The following is a 17,113-nucleotide window of genomic DNA, read 5'->3' as shown; positions in this document are numbered from 1 at the left end:
GTAAAAACAGACTTGAAATGTCCGATCATAACATCTGCCATCTCTGTATCATCTGTGTATTCCTTATCACCTTCACGTAGTTTTACTATGTCATGCTTGTCCTTTATTTTGTCATTTACATATCTGTAAAAGAGTTTCAGTTGATCCTTACATTTGTCTATAATATCCCTTTCATATTCTTTTTTTTTCTTTCCTGCGTATGTTTACATATTCGTTTCTAAGTACTTTATATGTTTGCCATTTGGATGTTTTTCTGTCTTCAATTTTTTCCAGGCTTTATCTCTCCTAGCTTTAGCCTCGCTGCATCTTTTGTTAAACCAACATTTTATATATATATATATCTCTTTATGCTTCTTTATTGGTACATATTTGTTGACTTCCTCTTTGTAATTCTCTTTAAATATGTTCCACTTCTCTTCCATATTTGTTTCCTCTTTTGTGAACCTATTCCAATTTGCATTTTGGAAAAATTGTCTTAGTTTTTCAAAGTCCGTTTTGTTGTACATGAAATGATGAAATGTCTGAGAAGTATGATAGGGGTTACTAGGCTAGATTGAGAAGTATGATAGGGGTTACTAGGCTAGATAGAGTGAGAAATGAGAAGGTGAGGAGGAGAACAGGGGTGGAATAGGAGTTGGGAGATAGGGTTGATGAAAGAGTATTGGGATGGTTTGGACACATGGAAAGAATGAGTGAAGAAAGATTAGTAAAAGAGTTGTGGAAGGCAGAGGTGGAAGGAGTGAACATGAGGGGGCATCTTAGGATGAGATGGATGGGGCAAAAGGGGCATTACAAAAGAGAGGAATGTCTGTTGAGGAAGGATGGGAGATGACAGAAGATAAGGGTGAATGGAGAATGGTTGTGTATGGATGATGCTGTGATGCATGAGGGCGGGGGGTGAGGGAGTATGTATGAGAAATAAGTTGACACAGCCCAAAGGGATTTCTCCCTGTCTTCTCCTTTTCTGCATGAGGGGACGGAGAGGGGGGTCACTAAATTAATTAAATGGCCTTGCTGTGGATGTGCTATGTCTTACGACACTGCCTCTGACCCAGGGCAGTGGACAAGATGCAGGAATGACCCGTTATCCAGGAGGTGGGGAGAGGAGTGGAGTGTGTAGGGGATGGAATGGGTGGGAGTGGTTTCTATGCTTTTTTCTTTTGGCCACCTCCCATGTAAGGGGGAAAAAAGCCTTTGGTATATGTATGTATGTATGTATATTTTGCCACCACTTTACTGAATAAATCCAAAAGTTAAATATCCTGACCTATCTGTATCCCACAGAAAGATGCATCTATATTTAGTGTTCCCTGGTGGTGGTGGGTATTAGCTGCTGTCTTGGGCTTGTTGCTACTCCTGATCATTGCCTTCAGCTTCTACAAGGTATGTCCTCTTTCTTGTTCCATGACTTTGTGTACTGTAGGCACAGAAAGTTGATTTCATGCATTAATTTAAATTATGAAACTTGTAGACTTTGTAAATGGAGGTAAACTGTGCATCAACCAATCAGTAAAGATGCACAAACATGATTGGTGACACTAGAGACCAACAGTGGCCACCTGAACTAGATGATTTTGTGGTGTACATGTACAAGAACATCATCTTCGTATTATCTGTTTCTAGAGTCTGTCAACATCACTTCTACTTGGAAGTACAACTTGTAGGGATGGGACTTGATTTCTTTACTGCAATTAATTCTCAGATATTTTTATAAAATTCCACTTATTTTTCACATGAGAGCTGACATCTATAGTTGGCTATTATGATCTGTGGTTTACTGGCAGATCTGTACTAGTGGACATTGTCATGCTGCTATGGTATGATATTCTATATTTCATATATTGATCTAGATAGTCAAGGGTGCTTATAGTTTGGTTAGGGGTCCTATTTTATGTTTGAAATTGTGGAGGGGTGATTAAGGTATAGGTGTTTTATTGCCCAAAATTCAGTGCACTGTCACTTCTTTGAGGAGGTAGATGAAGTAGGTGTTTTTTGCAGCATTGTATATTGGATATTTTAGTATATGTCATGTGTCATGGGTTGCTTGCTGGGTTTTGGCCTGAGTTAACGTAATGAGTGGAACTTCAGTCGAATCTAGGGGTAAGTTGAGTTCCAGTTGAGAAGCAAACCCACAACAATAAACGTGGAACATATAGGTAAAATACGTTCCGAGGAGAAGCTCTATTTGAGACTGAATGTAAGTAGGAATTATAAGGATTATGGTTGAGGTAAGATAGACGTCTGCACGAAACTTAACTAACTATATTTACACATAAAGGAAAAAATAAAGTTTTACTGTTTTAACAATTACGATACACTCACAGTGTTCTGAGGAATAACATGAATACACTTTCCTAATAAAGAAAACATACAATTCACAAATCACTGAGTCTTAAATATATATAAATCACACAAAATAATTAATAACCCTATACAAGTCCAAAACTTAGTTTGTACTACAGAAAAATGCTTGCGAGCAAAACAGCAATGCACCAATATACAGCGTCGAAGAGGTGAGACCTAGGGTGGTGTGAAGGTGTGAGAGAGGGTGGACAACCGGGGAGGCTCTTTTTATACCCGAGGTAGGCGGGGGTCAAAGCTTCATGGCAAGATTCGAACTCATACATTGTAATGACGTATATTGGCTATGAGTCTTGTTCGAAGCAGTGAGTAGTAGGCAGGCGATTTGAAAATCGTTTGATTCACGGTTGGCTATAACACATGAGATAACCATATTTGAGGCAAGAATATCCTGTTCTAATGTTATTTCAAAATATCTTGGAGCACATTGACTAATCTTGAGTAAAAACTCAGCTAAGTGGAAATGTCTGATCTTCCTTTCTGAAGCCAAACTGGCTTTCTACCAGGAATTAATTTCCAATCATTGAGCATTTTTCTTTCTCTTAATGAACTCTCAAAAAATTTGTAATCTTGTACACTAGTTGTTCCAACTTGAGATTCCATCAGGCCATGTGGCTTTTCTCACATGCAGTGCCTCCAGTAGTTGTTCCAATTTTATATCATACAACCTCTACTCTGTGGTTAGAGTGGAAACTTCTGGTGTAAATGTTAATACAGTGAGACCTCCTTATATGGTAATTCTTTATCAGGTAAATTCACAGTTACGGTATTTTGTAATTACTACCCTCAATTCTACTTATGGTAAGAAAAATTCACAGATACGATATCCGCTCGTGTTTTGGAGGTAAAATTAGATATTTTGAAGAGGAAAGTGCAGGGAAAAGGTACGTCCGCCATAACTCAAAACTTGTGTTCAGTATACAGTCATTTCAATTTGCAGTAAGGTTTTCAGGAACACATATGTACCATATAATGAGGACTCACTGTAGCTGTTGAATGAATGAATAGGTGGGAGAGATTGCTGTGGAAGATTTTAGTTGGCTGAGCAGGTTAGGGCATTGTTACTTGTGGCAAAGGTCGAGATAATGACGATTTGAATCCTGCTTGGAGTGAGTTGAACTAAGGGCATGGTTCATTAAATTCCACGCTACAAAGTCCACTGCAAGGGGCACTATCTTAGGCTCCTGATAAGGGGGAGTTTATGACATTGAACCAAATCATCATCATCATATATGTACATATATACAATATATATATACAGGAATCCCTCAAATAACGCGGATTCGAATAACACAAATTCAATCGTACGTGGATTTTATTTCAAAACCATCTCAAATGTAGAGAACCGTTTTAAAATTCGCGAAGAGTCAGGCACGCATACGCACACACGTGGCAACATCGCAAACATTTATGGTGACTGCTTTCTATTTTACCATATACAGTCGATCCTCATATAACGCGGTCATTATGTACACTGGGAACTGCTCAAACAAGGGTGTGGGGCGAGGGGATAGCCGTGGGTGGCTGCATGCGGTTACGTGTCAACCTCTGGGTACTGATGCAGGAGGGAGGGAGGGGAGGAAAGGGGGTGGTAGGGGGGGGTAGCCAACAAGATTTAGCTTGTCGCTTCCACCACCTGCGCCATGCTGTTGTGAAATTTTACCACCCTAACCTGTTGAAGTGTAATGTTTCTTTCTTTTGGAACACAACTAATAAGTCTGATAATGACTGCGCTTGTCGTGTCTTAATTTCTCTTATGAGGTTCTTGTTGTTACTGGCGGTGGTGGTTTGGGAGATCAAAAACAGACATATACACACTTGCACACGTGTAGACACGTGTTAGACAACCAGTGTATGTTGTGAGTGCGCATGCGTGTACACACAAATACGAACACAGACACACACACGTACATGCTTACTTGTACATGTGAACACAGACACATACACGCACACACACACACACACACACACTTCAACGAACGGACGGCTTAGATGTTCTGAAGAAAATTGAAGTTTTGTGGATCCCAACGCAAAGAGAAGTGCCTATTGTATTTACAGGGTGGGGGGAAATTGCTCGTGGGGTAGTAGGAAAGTAGGGAAAGAGGAGAAGGGGAGGGATTACTGAGGGAAATGGAAGGAAATGAGGAAGGAGTAGACTTGGCCCAGGCAGACAGGCGAAAGGTAAACAAACGGCCCCCCGACGACGATGAAATGTCTGATAAAAATGTAAAGATTAGAAGTATAGATAAGAGCAAGACAGTAGAAAGTGATGAGAATATTTTCCAGGGATTTAAAGAGGGTGGGGGGACACAACCACCACCACCACCACCCCCCCCCCCCGACTGACAAGACTAGAAGAGAAGGTCAATAAGATGATCGAGGACTTGGAGCGTAGGTTCGGTCATGTTAACAACATTCTACAAAGAGTTAAAAAATTGGAAGAACTAGAGAAGGCGAACAAAAACTTAACTGATGAAATAGAAAACCTGAAAAGACAGTTAAAAGAAGTAAAGGTGGAGAATGAGGAATTGAAGAGGAATAGTAAAGAAAACAGAGAGGGATGGAAGTCGATAAAAGAAAACAGTAAAGTTGCATTTACTGATATAATTAAACAGCAAATTAGAGAACAAACTGAAGACTCAGTTATTAAAGTGATGAGACAGAAGGAGAATATAGTAAGAGACTTAGCTGACAAAAAGAAATGTATAATTATATTAGGAATGGAAGAGAAACATAACCCAGATAGAACCTCAAGAACCAATGAGGAAAATGAAAAAGTAAGCAGTTTACTAAAATTAGTTCAGGAAGATGAACCAGAAATTATAAAGGAAATTGAGGAAAAATTCAGGCTCGGAAAGTATAGTACAGATAAGACCAGACCAATTAAGATTAAATTCAGGTCACAAACGACGGCAGAGAATATCTTATCCAAAACAGGGAAACTAGCAACAAGTGAACAATATAAAAAGGTATGGATAAAAAGGGAAATGAATAAAGAGGAAAGAGAGGAGGAAAAGCAGAAAAGACTTGAAGCTAAGAAAAAAACGAGAACAGAACGGAGTCAGAGAAAGAGAGATTCTATTGGAGAGTAGTGAATATGAAACTAAGGCAGTTCGACATACAAGAGAAAAACAAAAGGGGAAACAGAGAACACAATGGAAGTGACAGAAAACTAAGAGTGTCTTACACAAATATAGATGGATTAATAACAGGATTGAATGAGCTGAATGATTATTTGAAAGAAAAAGAACCGGACATAATGGGAATTGTAGAAACAAAATTAAAAGGTCCACTACCACCCAACAGTATAGGACATAAAGCATATAATTATTGGATTAAAAACAGAGAGAAAAAACAAGGGGGTGGAGTTATGTTCCTGACTAAGAAGGATATAAACGTGAAGGGTGTCATATATGGAAAGAATACAGTAGAGATGATTATGATAGAAGTGGAAGACAGAGATAAGAAGAGCAGAAAATTTGTGATAAATTATGTGCCTCCGAAAACAGCCTCATGGGAGGAGAGTGAACATAAAAGTATGTTAGAGGACACAAAGATAACATTAAATAAAATAATGGAAGATGGAGGAAGAATAGTTATAATGGGCAACTTTAATTGCAAAGAAATCTGCTGGGAAGAAATGACAGTAAAGGGTGGAGACGGCTCATGGGGAAACGCTCTACTTGGGATGATTACTGACCATACAATGACACAATGGATACAGGAGAACACCAGGTATAGAAATGAAGAAGAACCATCGAGACTAGACTTAATAATTACATCTGAACCTAGAATAGTGGACAAGATTGAATATAAAACACCAATAAGTAAAAGTGACCACATATTGATTGAACTGGAACTTGGTGAAGAAAAATATAGGAAAAGAAATGAGCAATATAGAAAAGGAAGAATGATGTATGAAAAAACAAACTTTGATCAAATAAGAGAATTCTTTCAACAAGAAAACTGGGAAGAAATATACAAAGAAGAAACAACAGTGGAAGAGAAATGGAATATTTTGACAAAAATTTACAAAAAAGGAGTGGAAAATATGTCCCAAGACAAAAACAAGAAAAAGAATATGTAAAATGCTGGTACAACAAAAGTTGTAGGGAGTTAAAAGACAAAAGAGACAAAGCCTGGACCAGATGGGAAAAAGACAGAAGACCTGAAAAATGGAAAATATATAACAGTTATAGAAATGAATATGTACAAATGTGCAGAGAGGAAAAGAGAAAATATGAAAAAGATGTCATAGAAAAGTGTAAAGATAAACCAAAACTATTCTACAGATTTGTAAACAATAAACTGAAAAATAAACAAGGCTTGGAGAAATTAAGACAAGAGGGAGTTGAATACACTGAGGAAGTAGAAATGGCGGAAATTATGAACAAACATTTTAAATCAGTGTTTACAAGGGAGAACATACAACCTGAAGAGATTGAATGGAAAGAGAAAGTACCCCTATGGAAGAAATAGAAGTAACAAAGAATGAAATATTGACACACTTGAGTAATCTTGATGTCAGAAAATTGCATGGACCAGATGATATAGCAAACTGGATTCTGAAAGAATGCAGGAATGAACTGGCAGACAAAATACATAGCATAATAAACAGTTCCTTGAAAGAAGGAAAAGTTCCAGAAGATTGGAAAAAAGCAAATATAGTACTTATATATAAAGGAGGAAATAAAGAAGAACCTACAAACTATAGACCAGTCTCTCTAACAAGTACAATAGCAAAAATTTGTGAAAGAATTATCAAAAGTAGATGGGTAAAATATTTAGAAAAAAACAAAATGTTAAATCCAAGGCAATTTGGATTCAGACAAGGACGATCATGCGTCACGAATTTAATATGTTTCTATTCAAGGCTAATAGATATAATACAAGAAAGAGATGGATGGGCGGACTGTGCATTTCTAGACCTAAAGAAAGCTTTTGACAAAGTACCACATAAGAAGTTGCATAAGAAATTAGAAACTGAAGGAGGACTACAGGGAAAACTACTAAATTGGATGGAAGACTTTTTGCAAGAAAGAAAAATGAGTAGTGATAAGAAATCAGCACTCAAAATGGGATGAAGTAATAAGCGGTGTTCCGCAAGGAACAGTTCTGGCCCCAATAATGTTTGCTATATATATTAATGATATGGATGAAGGAATTGAAAGCTATATGAGCTTCTTTGCAGATGATGCAAAACTACTGAAAAGAGTGAAAACTGAAGAAGATTGTGAATCACTACAGAGAGATCTAAATATAGTACAGGAATGGAGTAGGAAGTGGGAGATGGAGTTCAATACAAAAAAGTGTAGTATAATGGAATTTGGAAAAAGCAAAAACAGAATAACAGGAGCATATAAATTGGGAGAAGAAGGAATAAAAAAAGTAGAAAATGAGAAGGACCTGGGAGTCATTGTTATGAATAATATGTCACCTGAGAAACATATAAATAAGATTTTTGGAGAAACTTATAATTTAATAAGAACAGTCAAAGTTGCATTTACATACCTGGATGAAGAAATGGTGAAGAAAATCCTAATCACCCTGATAAGACCAAGATTGGAATATGCAGCAACGATATGGTCACCAAGTACAAAAAAATGTATAAAAAAAACTTGAAAGAATACAAAGAGCAATTACAAAACTGGCACCAACACTCTCAAAACTATCATATGAAGAGAGACTAGAAAAGCTTGAACTACAGACACTAGAGCAAAGAAGAGAGAGAGGAGTTTTGATAGCTATTTACAGAATCATGAAAGGCATAGAAATTACTGACAGAGAGAATCTGATAAAATGGGATGATAGAAATACAAGAGGACACGGAAAGAAAATAAAAAAAAGACAGCTATAGAAGAGACTTGAAAAAGAACAGCTTTCCTCACAGAGTAATTGACAGTTGGAACAAGTTAGATGAGAAAGTGGTGTGTGCAAAAACAATACATGAATTTAAAAATAGTTTAGATAAAATGAGATATGAAGACGGGACCCCACGAGCATAGCTCCCCTTCCCGTAAAATACAACTAGGTAAATACAACTACAACTAGGTAAATACATATGCCACATACACACACACAGTGTATATGCCACAAACACACACATATGTATATATGCCACATACACATATGCATATACGCCACATACACACATGTATATACGCACAAATACATACGCCACAAACGCCACATACATACACCACATACACGCGCGCACACACACACACTTTCAACGAACGGACGGCTTGACGAACGCTCTGAAGAAAAGTGCAGATTGAGGATACCAACGCAAAGAGAAGTGCCTTTTTGTATTTGCAGGGGGGGGGAATTGCTCGTGAGGTAGTGGGAAAGTAAGGAAAGAGGAGAGGGGGAGGGATTACTGGGGAAATGGAAGGTAATGAGGATGTGGAGGACTTGGCCCAGGCAGACGGGCGGAAGGTCAACATGAAACGACCACCGGATGACGAAATGGCAAATAAAAATGTAAAGATTAGAAGTATAGAGTGGAGAAATACAGTAGAAAGTGACGAGAATATGTTCCAGGGATTTAAAGAGGGTGGGGGGGACACAACCCCCCCCAGACTGATAAGACTAGAGGAGAGAGTTGATAAGGTGATCGAGGACTTGGAACGTAAGTTAGGTAATGTAGGCTCCATTCTCCAAAGAATTGAAAGATTGGAACAACTAGAGAAGGCTAACAGAAACTTAACTGAAGAAGTAGAGGACCTAAAAAGACAGTTAGGAAATGTAAAGGAGGAGAATGAGAAATTGAAGAAGAATAGTAATGAAAACAGTGAGAAAATAGCTACAGAAGCTAAAAATTGGAGAATAACTCAAGAAGGGAATAAGGTTTCATTCACTGACATAGTCAAACAGCAATTGAAAGAACATAATGAAGACTCAGTTATTAAAGTGATGAGACAGAAGGAGAATATAGTAAGAGAATTAGCTGACAAAAAGAAATGTATAATTATATTAGGAATGGAAGAGAAACATAACCCAGATAGAACCGCAAGAATCAAGGAGGAAAATGAAAGGGTAAGCAGTTTATTAAAATTAGTCCAGGAAGATGAACCAGAAATTATAAAGGAAATTGAGGAAAAATTCAGACTCGGAAAATATAGTACAGATAAGACCAGACCAATTAAGATTAAATTCAGGTCACAAACAACGGCAGAGAAAATTCTATCCAAGACAGGGAAACTAGCAACAAATGATCAATATAAAAAGGTATGGATAAAAAGAGAAATGAATAAGGAGGAAAGAGAGGCAGAAAAACAGAAAAGAATTGAAGCTAAGGCAAAAAACGAGGAAAGAACGGAGTCAGAGAAAGAGAGATTCTATTGGAGAGTAGTGAACATGAAAATAAAGCAGTTCGACATACTAAAGAAAAACATAAGGGAAACAGAGAACACAATGGAAGTGGCAGAAAACTAAGAGTGTCTTACACAAATATAGATGGATTGATAACAGGATTGAATGAACTGAATGATTATTTGAAAGAAAAAGAACCGGACATAATGGGAATTGTAGAAACAAAATTAAAAGGCCCACTACCACCCAACAGTGTAGGACATGATACATACAATTATTGGATTAGAAACAGAGAGAAAAAACAAGGGGGTGGAGTTATGTTCCTGACAAAGAAGGATATAAACATGAAAGGTGTCATATATGGAAAGAATACAGTAGAGATGATTATGATAGAAGTGGAAGACCGAGATAAGAAGAGCAGAAAATTTGTGATCAACTATGTGCCTCCGAAAACAGCCTCATGGGAGGAGAATGAACATAAAAGTATGTTAGAGGACACAAAGATAGCATTAACTAAAATAATGGAAGACGGAGGAAGAATAGTTATGATGGGCGACTTTAATTGCAAAGAAATCTGCTGGGAAGAAATGACAGTAAAGAGTGGTGATGACTCATGGGGAAATGCTCTACTTGAGATGATTACTGACCATTCAATGACACAATGGATACAAGAGAACACTAGGTATAGAAATGAAGAAGAACCATCGAGGCTAGACTTAATAATTACATCTGAACCTAGAATAGTGGACAAGATTGAATATAAAACACCAATAGGTAAAAGTGACCACATATTGATTGAACTGGAACTTAATGAAGAAAAATATATGAAAAGAAATGAACAATATAGAAAAGGAAGAATGATGTATGAAAAAACAAACTTTGATAAAATAAGAGAATTCTTTCAACAAGAAAACTGGGAAGAAATATACAAAGAAGAAACATCAGTGGAAGAGAAATGGAATATTTTGACAAAAATTTACAAAGAAGGAGTGGAAAAGTATGTCCCAAGACAAAAACAAGAAAAAGAATATGTAAAATGCTGGTACAACAAAAGTTGTAGGGAGTTAAAAGACAAAAGAGACAAAGCCTGGACCGGATGGAAAAAAGACAGAAGACCTGAAAAATGGAAAATATATACTGGTTATAGAAATGAATATGTACAAAAGTGCAGAGAGGAAAAAAGAAAATATGAAAAAGATGTTATAGAAAAGTGTAAAGATCAACCAAAACTATTCTACAGATTTGTAAACAATAAACTGAAAAACAAACAAGACTTGGAGAAATTAAGACAAGGGGGAGTTGAATACACTGAGGAAATGGAAATGGCAGAAATTATGAACAAACATTTTAAATCAGTGTTTACAAGGGAAAATATACAACCTGAAGAGATTGAGTGGAAGGAAAAAGTCCCCCCTATGGAAGAAATAGAAGTAACGAAGAATGAAATATTGACACACTTGGGTAATTTTGATGTCAGAAAATCGCATGGGCCAGATGAAATAGCAAACTGGATTCTGAAAGAATGTAGGAATGAACTGGCAGACAAAATACATAGCATAATAAGCAGTTCCTTAAAAGAAGGAAAAGTTCCAGAAGATTGGAAAAAAGCAAATATAGTACCTATATATAAAGGAGGAAATAAAGAAGAACCTACCAACTATAGACCAGTCTCTCTAACAAGTACAATAGCAAAAATATGTGAAAGAATTATCAAAAGTAGATGGGTAAAATACTTGGAAAAAAACAACGTACTAAATCCAAGGCAATTTGGATTCAGACAAGGACGATCATGCGTCACCAATTTAATATGTTTCTATTCAAGGCTAATAGATATAATACAAGAAAGAGATGGATGGGCTGATTGTGCATTTCTAGACCTAAAAAAAGCTTTTGACAAAGTACCACATAAGAAGTTGCTTAAGAAATTAGAATATGAAGGAGGAATACAAGGTAAATTGCTAAATTGGATGGAAGACTTTTTGCAAGAAAGAAAAATGCGAGTAGTGATAAGAGATCAGCACTCAAAATGGAATGAAGTAATAAGCGGTGTCCCGCAGGGAACAGTTCTGGCCCCAATAATGTTTGCTATATATATTAATGATATGGATGAAGGAATTGAAAGCTATATGAGCTTCTTTGCAGATGATGCAAAATTACTGAAAAGAGTGAAAACTGAAGAAGATTGTGAATCACTACAGAGAGATCTAAATAAAGTACAAGAATGGAGTAGGAAGTGGGAGATGGAGTTCAATACAAAAAAGTGTAGTATAATGGAATTTGGAAAAAGCAAAAACAGAATAACAGGATCATATAATTTGGGAGAAGAAGGAATAAAAAGAGTAGAAAATGAGAGGGACCTGGGAGTCATTGTTATGAATAATATATCACCTGAGAAACATATAAATAAGATTTTTGGAGAAACTTATAATTTAATAAGAACAATCAAAGTGGCATTTACATACCTGGATGAAGAAATGGTGAGGAAAATCCTAGTCACCCTGATAAGACCAAGATTGGAATATGCAGCAACGATATGGTCACCAAGTACAAAAAAATGTATAAAAAAACTTGAAAGAATACAAAGAGCAATTACTAAACTGGCACCAACACTCTCAAAACTATCATATGAAGAGAGACTACAAAAACTTAAACTACAGACACTAGAGCAAAGAAGAGAGAGAGGAGATTTGATAGCTATTTACAGAATCATGAAAGGCATAGAAATTACTGATAGAGAGAATCTGATAAAATGGGATGACAGAAATACAAGAGGACACGGAAAGAAAATAAAAAAAGACAACTATAGAAGAGATTTGAAAAAGAACAGCTTTCCTCACAGAGCAATAGACAGTTGGAACAAGTTAGATGAGAAAGTGGTGTGTGCAAAAACAATACATGAATTTAAAAATAGTTTAGATAAAATGAGATATGAAGACGGGACCTCACGAGCATAGCTCCCCTTCCCGTAAAATACAACTAGGTAAATACAACTAGGTAAATACACACTTTCAACGAACGGACGGCTTGAAGAACGCTCTGAAGAAAAGTGCAGATTGTGGATACCAACGCAAAGAGAAGTGCCTTTTTGTATTTGCAGGGGGGGGGGGGAAATTGCTCGTGAGGTAGTGGGAAAGTAAGAAAAGAGGAGAGGGGGAGGGATTGCTGGGGAAATGGAAGGTAATGAGGAGGTGGAGGAAATGGCCCTGACGGGCCGCCGGGTAGACAAAAGACCCCAAGACGAGTTGGATGATAACATGTCTAATAGGAATGTGAAGATTAGAGGTATAGATAGGAGCAATATAGCAGAAAGTGATGAGAATATTTTCAAGGGATTTAAAGAGAGTGGGGGGGACACAAACCCCCCCCGACTGACAAGACTAGAGAAGAAGGTTGATAAGGTGATCGAGGACTTGGAGAGTAGGTTAGGTCATATGAACACCATTTTAAAAAGGGTTGAAAGATTGGAAGAACTGGAAAAGGCGAATAAAAACTTAACTGATGAAATAGAAGAACTAAAAAGACAGTTAAGAGAGGTAAAGGGGGAGAATGAGGAATTGAAGAAGAATAGTAAAGAAAACAGAGAAACAATAGCTAAAGAAAGTAAAAATTGGAAGCAAACCCAAGAAGGAAATAAGATTTCATTCACTGACATAGTCAAACAGCAATTGAAAGAACATAATGAAGACTCAGTTATTAAAGTGATGAGACAAAAGGAGAATATAGTAAGGGATTTAGCAGACAAGAAGAAATGTATAATTATATTAGGAATGGAAGAGAAACACAACACAGATAGAACCACAAGAATCAAAGAGGAAAATGAAAAAGTAAGCCAATTACTAGAATCAGTTCAGGAAGATGAACCAGGAATTATGAAACAAATCGAAGAGAAATTTAGACTCGGAAAGTATAGCACAGACAAGACCAGACCAATTAAGATTAAATTCAAGTCACAAACAACGGCAGAGAATATCTTATCCAAAACAGGGAAACTAGCAACAAGTGAACAACACAAAAAGATATGGATAAAAAGAGAAATGAATAAAGAGTAAAGAGAGGAAGAAAAGCAGAAAAGACTGGAAGCTAAGACAAAAAACGAGAACAGAACGGAGTCAGAGAAAGAGAGATTCTATTGGAGAGTAGTGAACATGAAACTAAGGAAGTTCGACATACAAAAGAAAAACATAAGGGAAACAGAGAACACAATGGAAGTGGCAGAAAACTAAGAGTGTCTTACACAAATATAGATGGATTAATAACAGGATTGAATGAGCTGAATGATTATTTGAAAGAAAAAGAACCGGACATAATGGGAATTGTAGAAACAAAATTAAAAGGCCCACTACCACCCAACAGTGTAGGACATGATGCATACAATTATTGGATTAGAAACAGAGAGAAAAAGCAAGGGGGTGGAGTTATGTTCCTGACTAAGAAGGATATAAACGTGAAAGGTGTCATATATGGAAAGAATACAGTAGAGATGATTATGATAGAAGTGGAGACAGAGATAAGAAGAGCAGAAAATTTGTGATCAATTATGTGCCTCCGAAAACAGCCTCATGGGAGGAGAGTGAATATAAAAGTATGTTAGAGGACACAAAGATAGCATTAACTAAAATAATGGAAGACGGAGGAAGAATAGTTATGATGGGCGACTTTAATTGCAAAGAAATCTGCTGGGAAGAAATGACAGTAAAGAGTGGTGATGACTCATGGGGAAATGCTCTACTTGAGATGATTACTGACCATTCAATGACACAATGGATACAAGAGAACACTAGGTATAGAAATGAAGAAGAACCATCGAGGCTAGACTTAATAATTACATCTGAACCTAGAATAGTGGACAAGATAGAATATAAAACACCAATAGGTAAAAGTGACCACATATTGATTGAACTGGAACTTAATGAAGAAAAATATATGAAAAGAAATGAACAATATAGAAAAGGAAGAATGATGTATGAAAAAACAAACTTTGATAAAATAAGAGAATTCTTCCAACAAGAAAACTGGGAAGAAATATACAAAGAAGAAACATCAGTGGAAGAGAAATGGAATATTTTGACAAAAATTTACAAAAAAGGAGTGGAAAAGTATGTCCCAAGACAAAAACAAGAAAAAGAATATGTAAAATGCTGGTACAACAAAAGTTGTAGGGAGTTAAAAGACAAAAGAGACAAAGCCTGGACCAGATGGAAAAAAGACAGAAGACCTGAAAAATGGAAAATATATACTGGTTATAGAAATGAATATGTACAAAAGTGCAGAGAGAAAAAAAGAAAATATGAAAAAGATGTTATAGAAAAGTGTAAAGATCAACCAAAACTATTCTACAGATTTGTAAACAATAAACTGAAAAACAAACAAGACTTGGAGAAATTGAGACAAGGAGGAGTTGAATACACTGAGGAAATGGAAATGGCAGAAATTATGAACAAACATTTTAAATCAGTGTTTACAAGGGAAAATATACAACCTGAAGAGATTGAGTGGAAAGAAAAAGTCCCCCCTATGGAAGAAATAGAAGTAACAAAGAATGAAATATTGACACACTTGGGTAATTTTGATGTCAGAAAATCGCATGGGCCAGATGAAATAGCAAACTGGATTCTGAAAGAATGCAGGAATGAACTGGCAGACAAAATACATAGCATAATAAGCAGTTCCTTAAAAGAAGGAAAAGTTCCAGAAGATTGGAAAAAAGCAAATATAGTACCTATATATAAAGGAGGAAATAAAGAAGAACCTACCAATTATAGACCAGTCTCTCTAACAAGTACAATAGCAAAAATTTGTGAAAGAATTATCAAAAGTAGATGGGTAAAATACTTGGAAAAAAACAACATACTAAATCCAAGGCAATTTGGATTCAGACAAGGACGGTCATGCGTCACCAATTTAATATGTTTCTATTCAAGGCTAATAGATATAATACAAGAAAGAGATGGATGGGCTGATTGTGCATTTCTAGACCTAAAAAAAGCTTTTGACAAAGTACCACATAAGAAGTTGCTTAAGAAATTAGAATATGAAGGAGGAATACAAGGTAAATTGCTAAATTGGATGGAAGACTTTTTGCAAGAAAGAAAAATGAGAGTAGTGATAAGAGATCAGCACTCAAAATGGAATGAAGTAATAAGCGGTGTCCCGCAGGGAACAGTTCTGGCCCCAATAATGTTTGCTATATATATTAATGATATGGATGAAGGAATTGAAAGCTATATGAGCTTCTTTGCAGATGATGCAAAACTACTGAAAAGAGTGAAAACTGAAGAAGATTGTGAATCACTACAGAGGGATCTAAATAAAGTACAAGAATGGAGTAGGAAGTGGGAGATGGAGTTCAATACAAAAAAGTGTAGTATAATGGAATTTGGAAAAAGCAAAAACAGAATAGCAGGATCATATAATTTGGGAGAAGAAGGAATAAAAAAAGTAGAAAATGAGAAGGACCTGGGAGTCATTGTTATGAATAATATGTCACCTGAGAAACATATAAATAAGATTTTTGGAGAAACTTATAATTTAATAAGAACAATCAAAGTGGCATTTACATACCTGGATGAAGAAATGGTGAGGAAAATCCTAATCACCCTGATAAGACCAAGATTGGAATATGCAGCAACGATATGGTCACCAAGTACAAAAAAATGTATAAAAAAACTTGAAAGAATACAAAGAGCAATTACAAAACTGGCACCAACACTCTCAAAACTATCATATGAAGAGAGACTACAAAAACTTAAACTACAGACACTAGAGCAAAGAAGAGAGAGAGGAGATTTGATAGCTATTTACAGAATCATGAAAGGCATAGAAATTACTGATAGAGAGAATCTGATAAAATGGGATGACAGAAATACAAGAGGACACGGAAAGAAAATAAAAAAAGACAGCTATAGAAGAGATTTTAAAAAGAACAGCTTTCCTCACAGAGCAATAGACAGTTGGAACAAGTTAGATGAGAAAGTGGTGTGTGCAAAAACAATACATGAATTTAAAAATAGTTTAGATAAAATGAGATATGAAGACGGGACCCCACGAGCATAGCTCCCCTTCCCGTAAAATACAACTAGGTAAATACAACTAGGTAAATACACTTCATCGGATGGACGGAGTAGAGGACGTTCTGAAGAAAAAGTGAAATTTTCGTGGATCCCAAAGCAAAGGAAGTACCTATTGTATTTACGGGGGGGGGGGATTGCTCGTGGTGTAGTGGGAAAGTAAGGAAAAAGGAGAAGGGGAGGAATTACTGAGGGAAATGGAAGGAAATGAGGAAGGAGAGGACTTGGTCCAGGCAGGCAGACGCCATGTAAAGAAAAGAGGGCCGGACCAGTTTAGTGACGATGAAGGGTCTAACAAAAATGTAAAGATTAGAAACATAGATATGAGTAGCACAATAGAAGGTGAGGATTATAATTTCCATGGATTTAAG

The 17,113-nt window shown here is 36.4% G+C and overlaps 1 protein-coding gene across 2 annotated transcripts in view; it reads left to right on the top strand.

Moving 5' to 3' along the window:
• The window catches only part of LOC143028637 (integrin alpha-IIb-like), a 641,228-nt gene that overhangs the window by 588,714 nt on the left and 35,401 nt on the right, over positions 1-17,113 (top strand). For both annotated transcript variants that reach the window (XM_076191051.1, XM_076191050.1), the window contains exon 25: positions 1,285-1,383. In XM_076191051.1, the coding sequence (XP_076047166.1) occupies positions 1,285-1,383 (99 nt within the window). The remainder of the gene's footprint in view (positions 1-1,284; positions 1,384-17,113) is intronic.

The sequence above is a fragment of the Oratosquilla oratoria genome, chromosome 9 (genome assembly GCF_046742065.1).
Source record: "Oratosquilla oratoria isolate Oo_2021 chromosome 9, ASM4674206v1, whole genome shotgun sequence".
Taxonomy (NCBI): domain Eukaryota; kingdom Metazoa; phylum Arthropoda; class Malacostraca; order Stomatopoda; family Squillidae; genus Oratosquilla; species Oratosquilla oratoria.
This window is presented reverse-complemented; position numbering and strand designations above follow the sequence as displayed.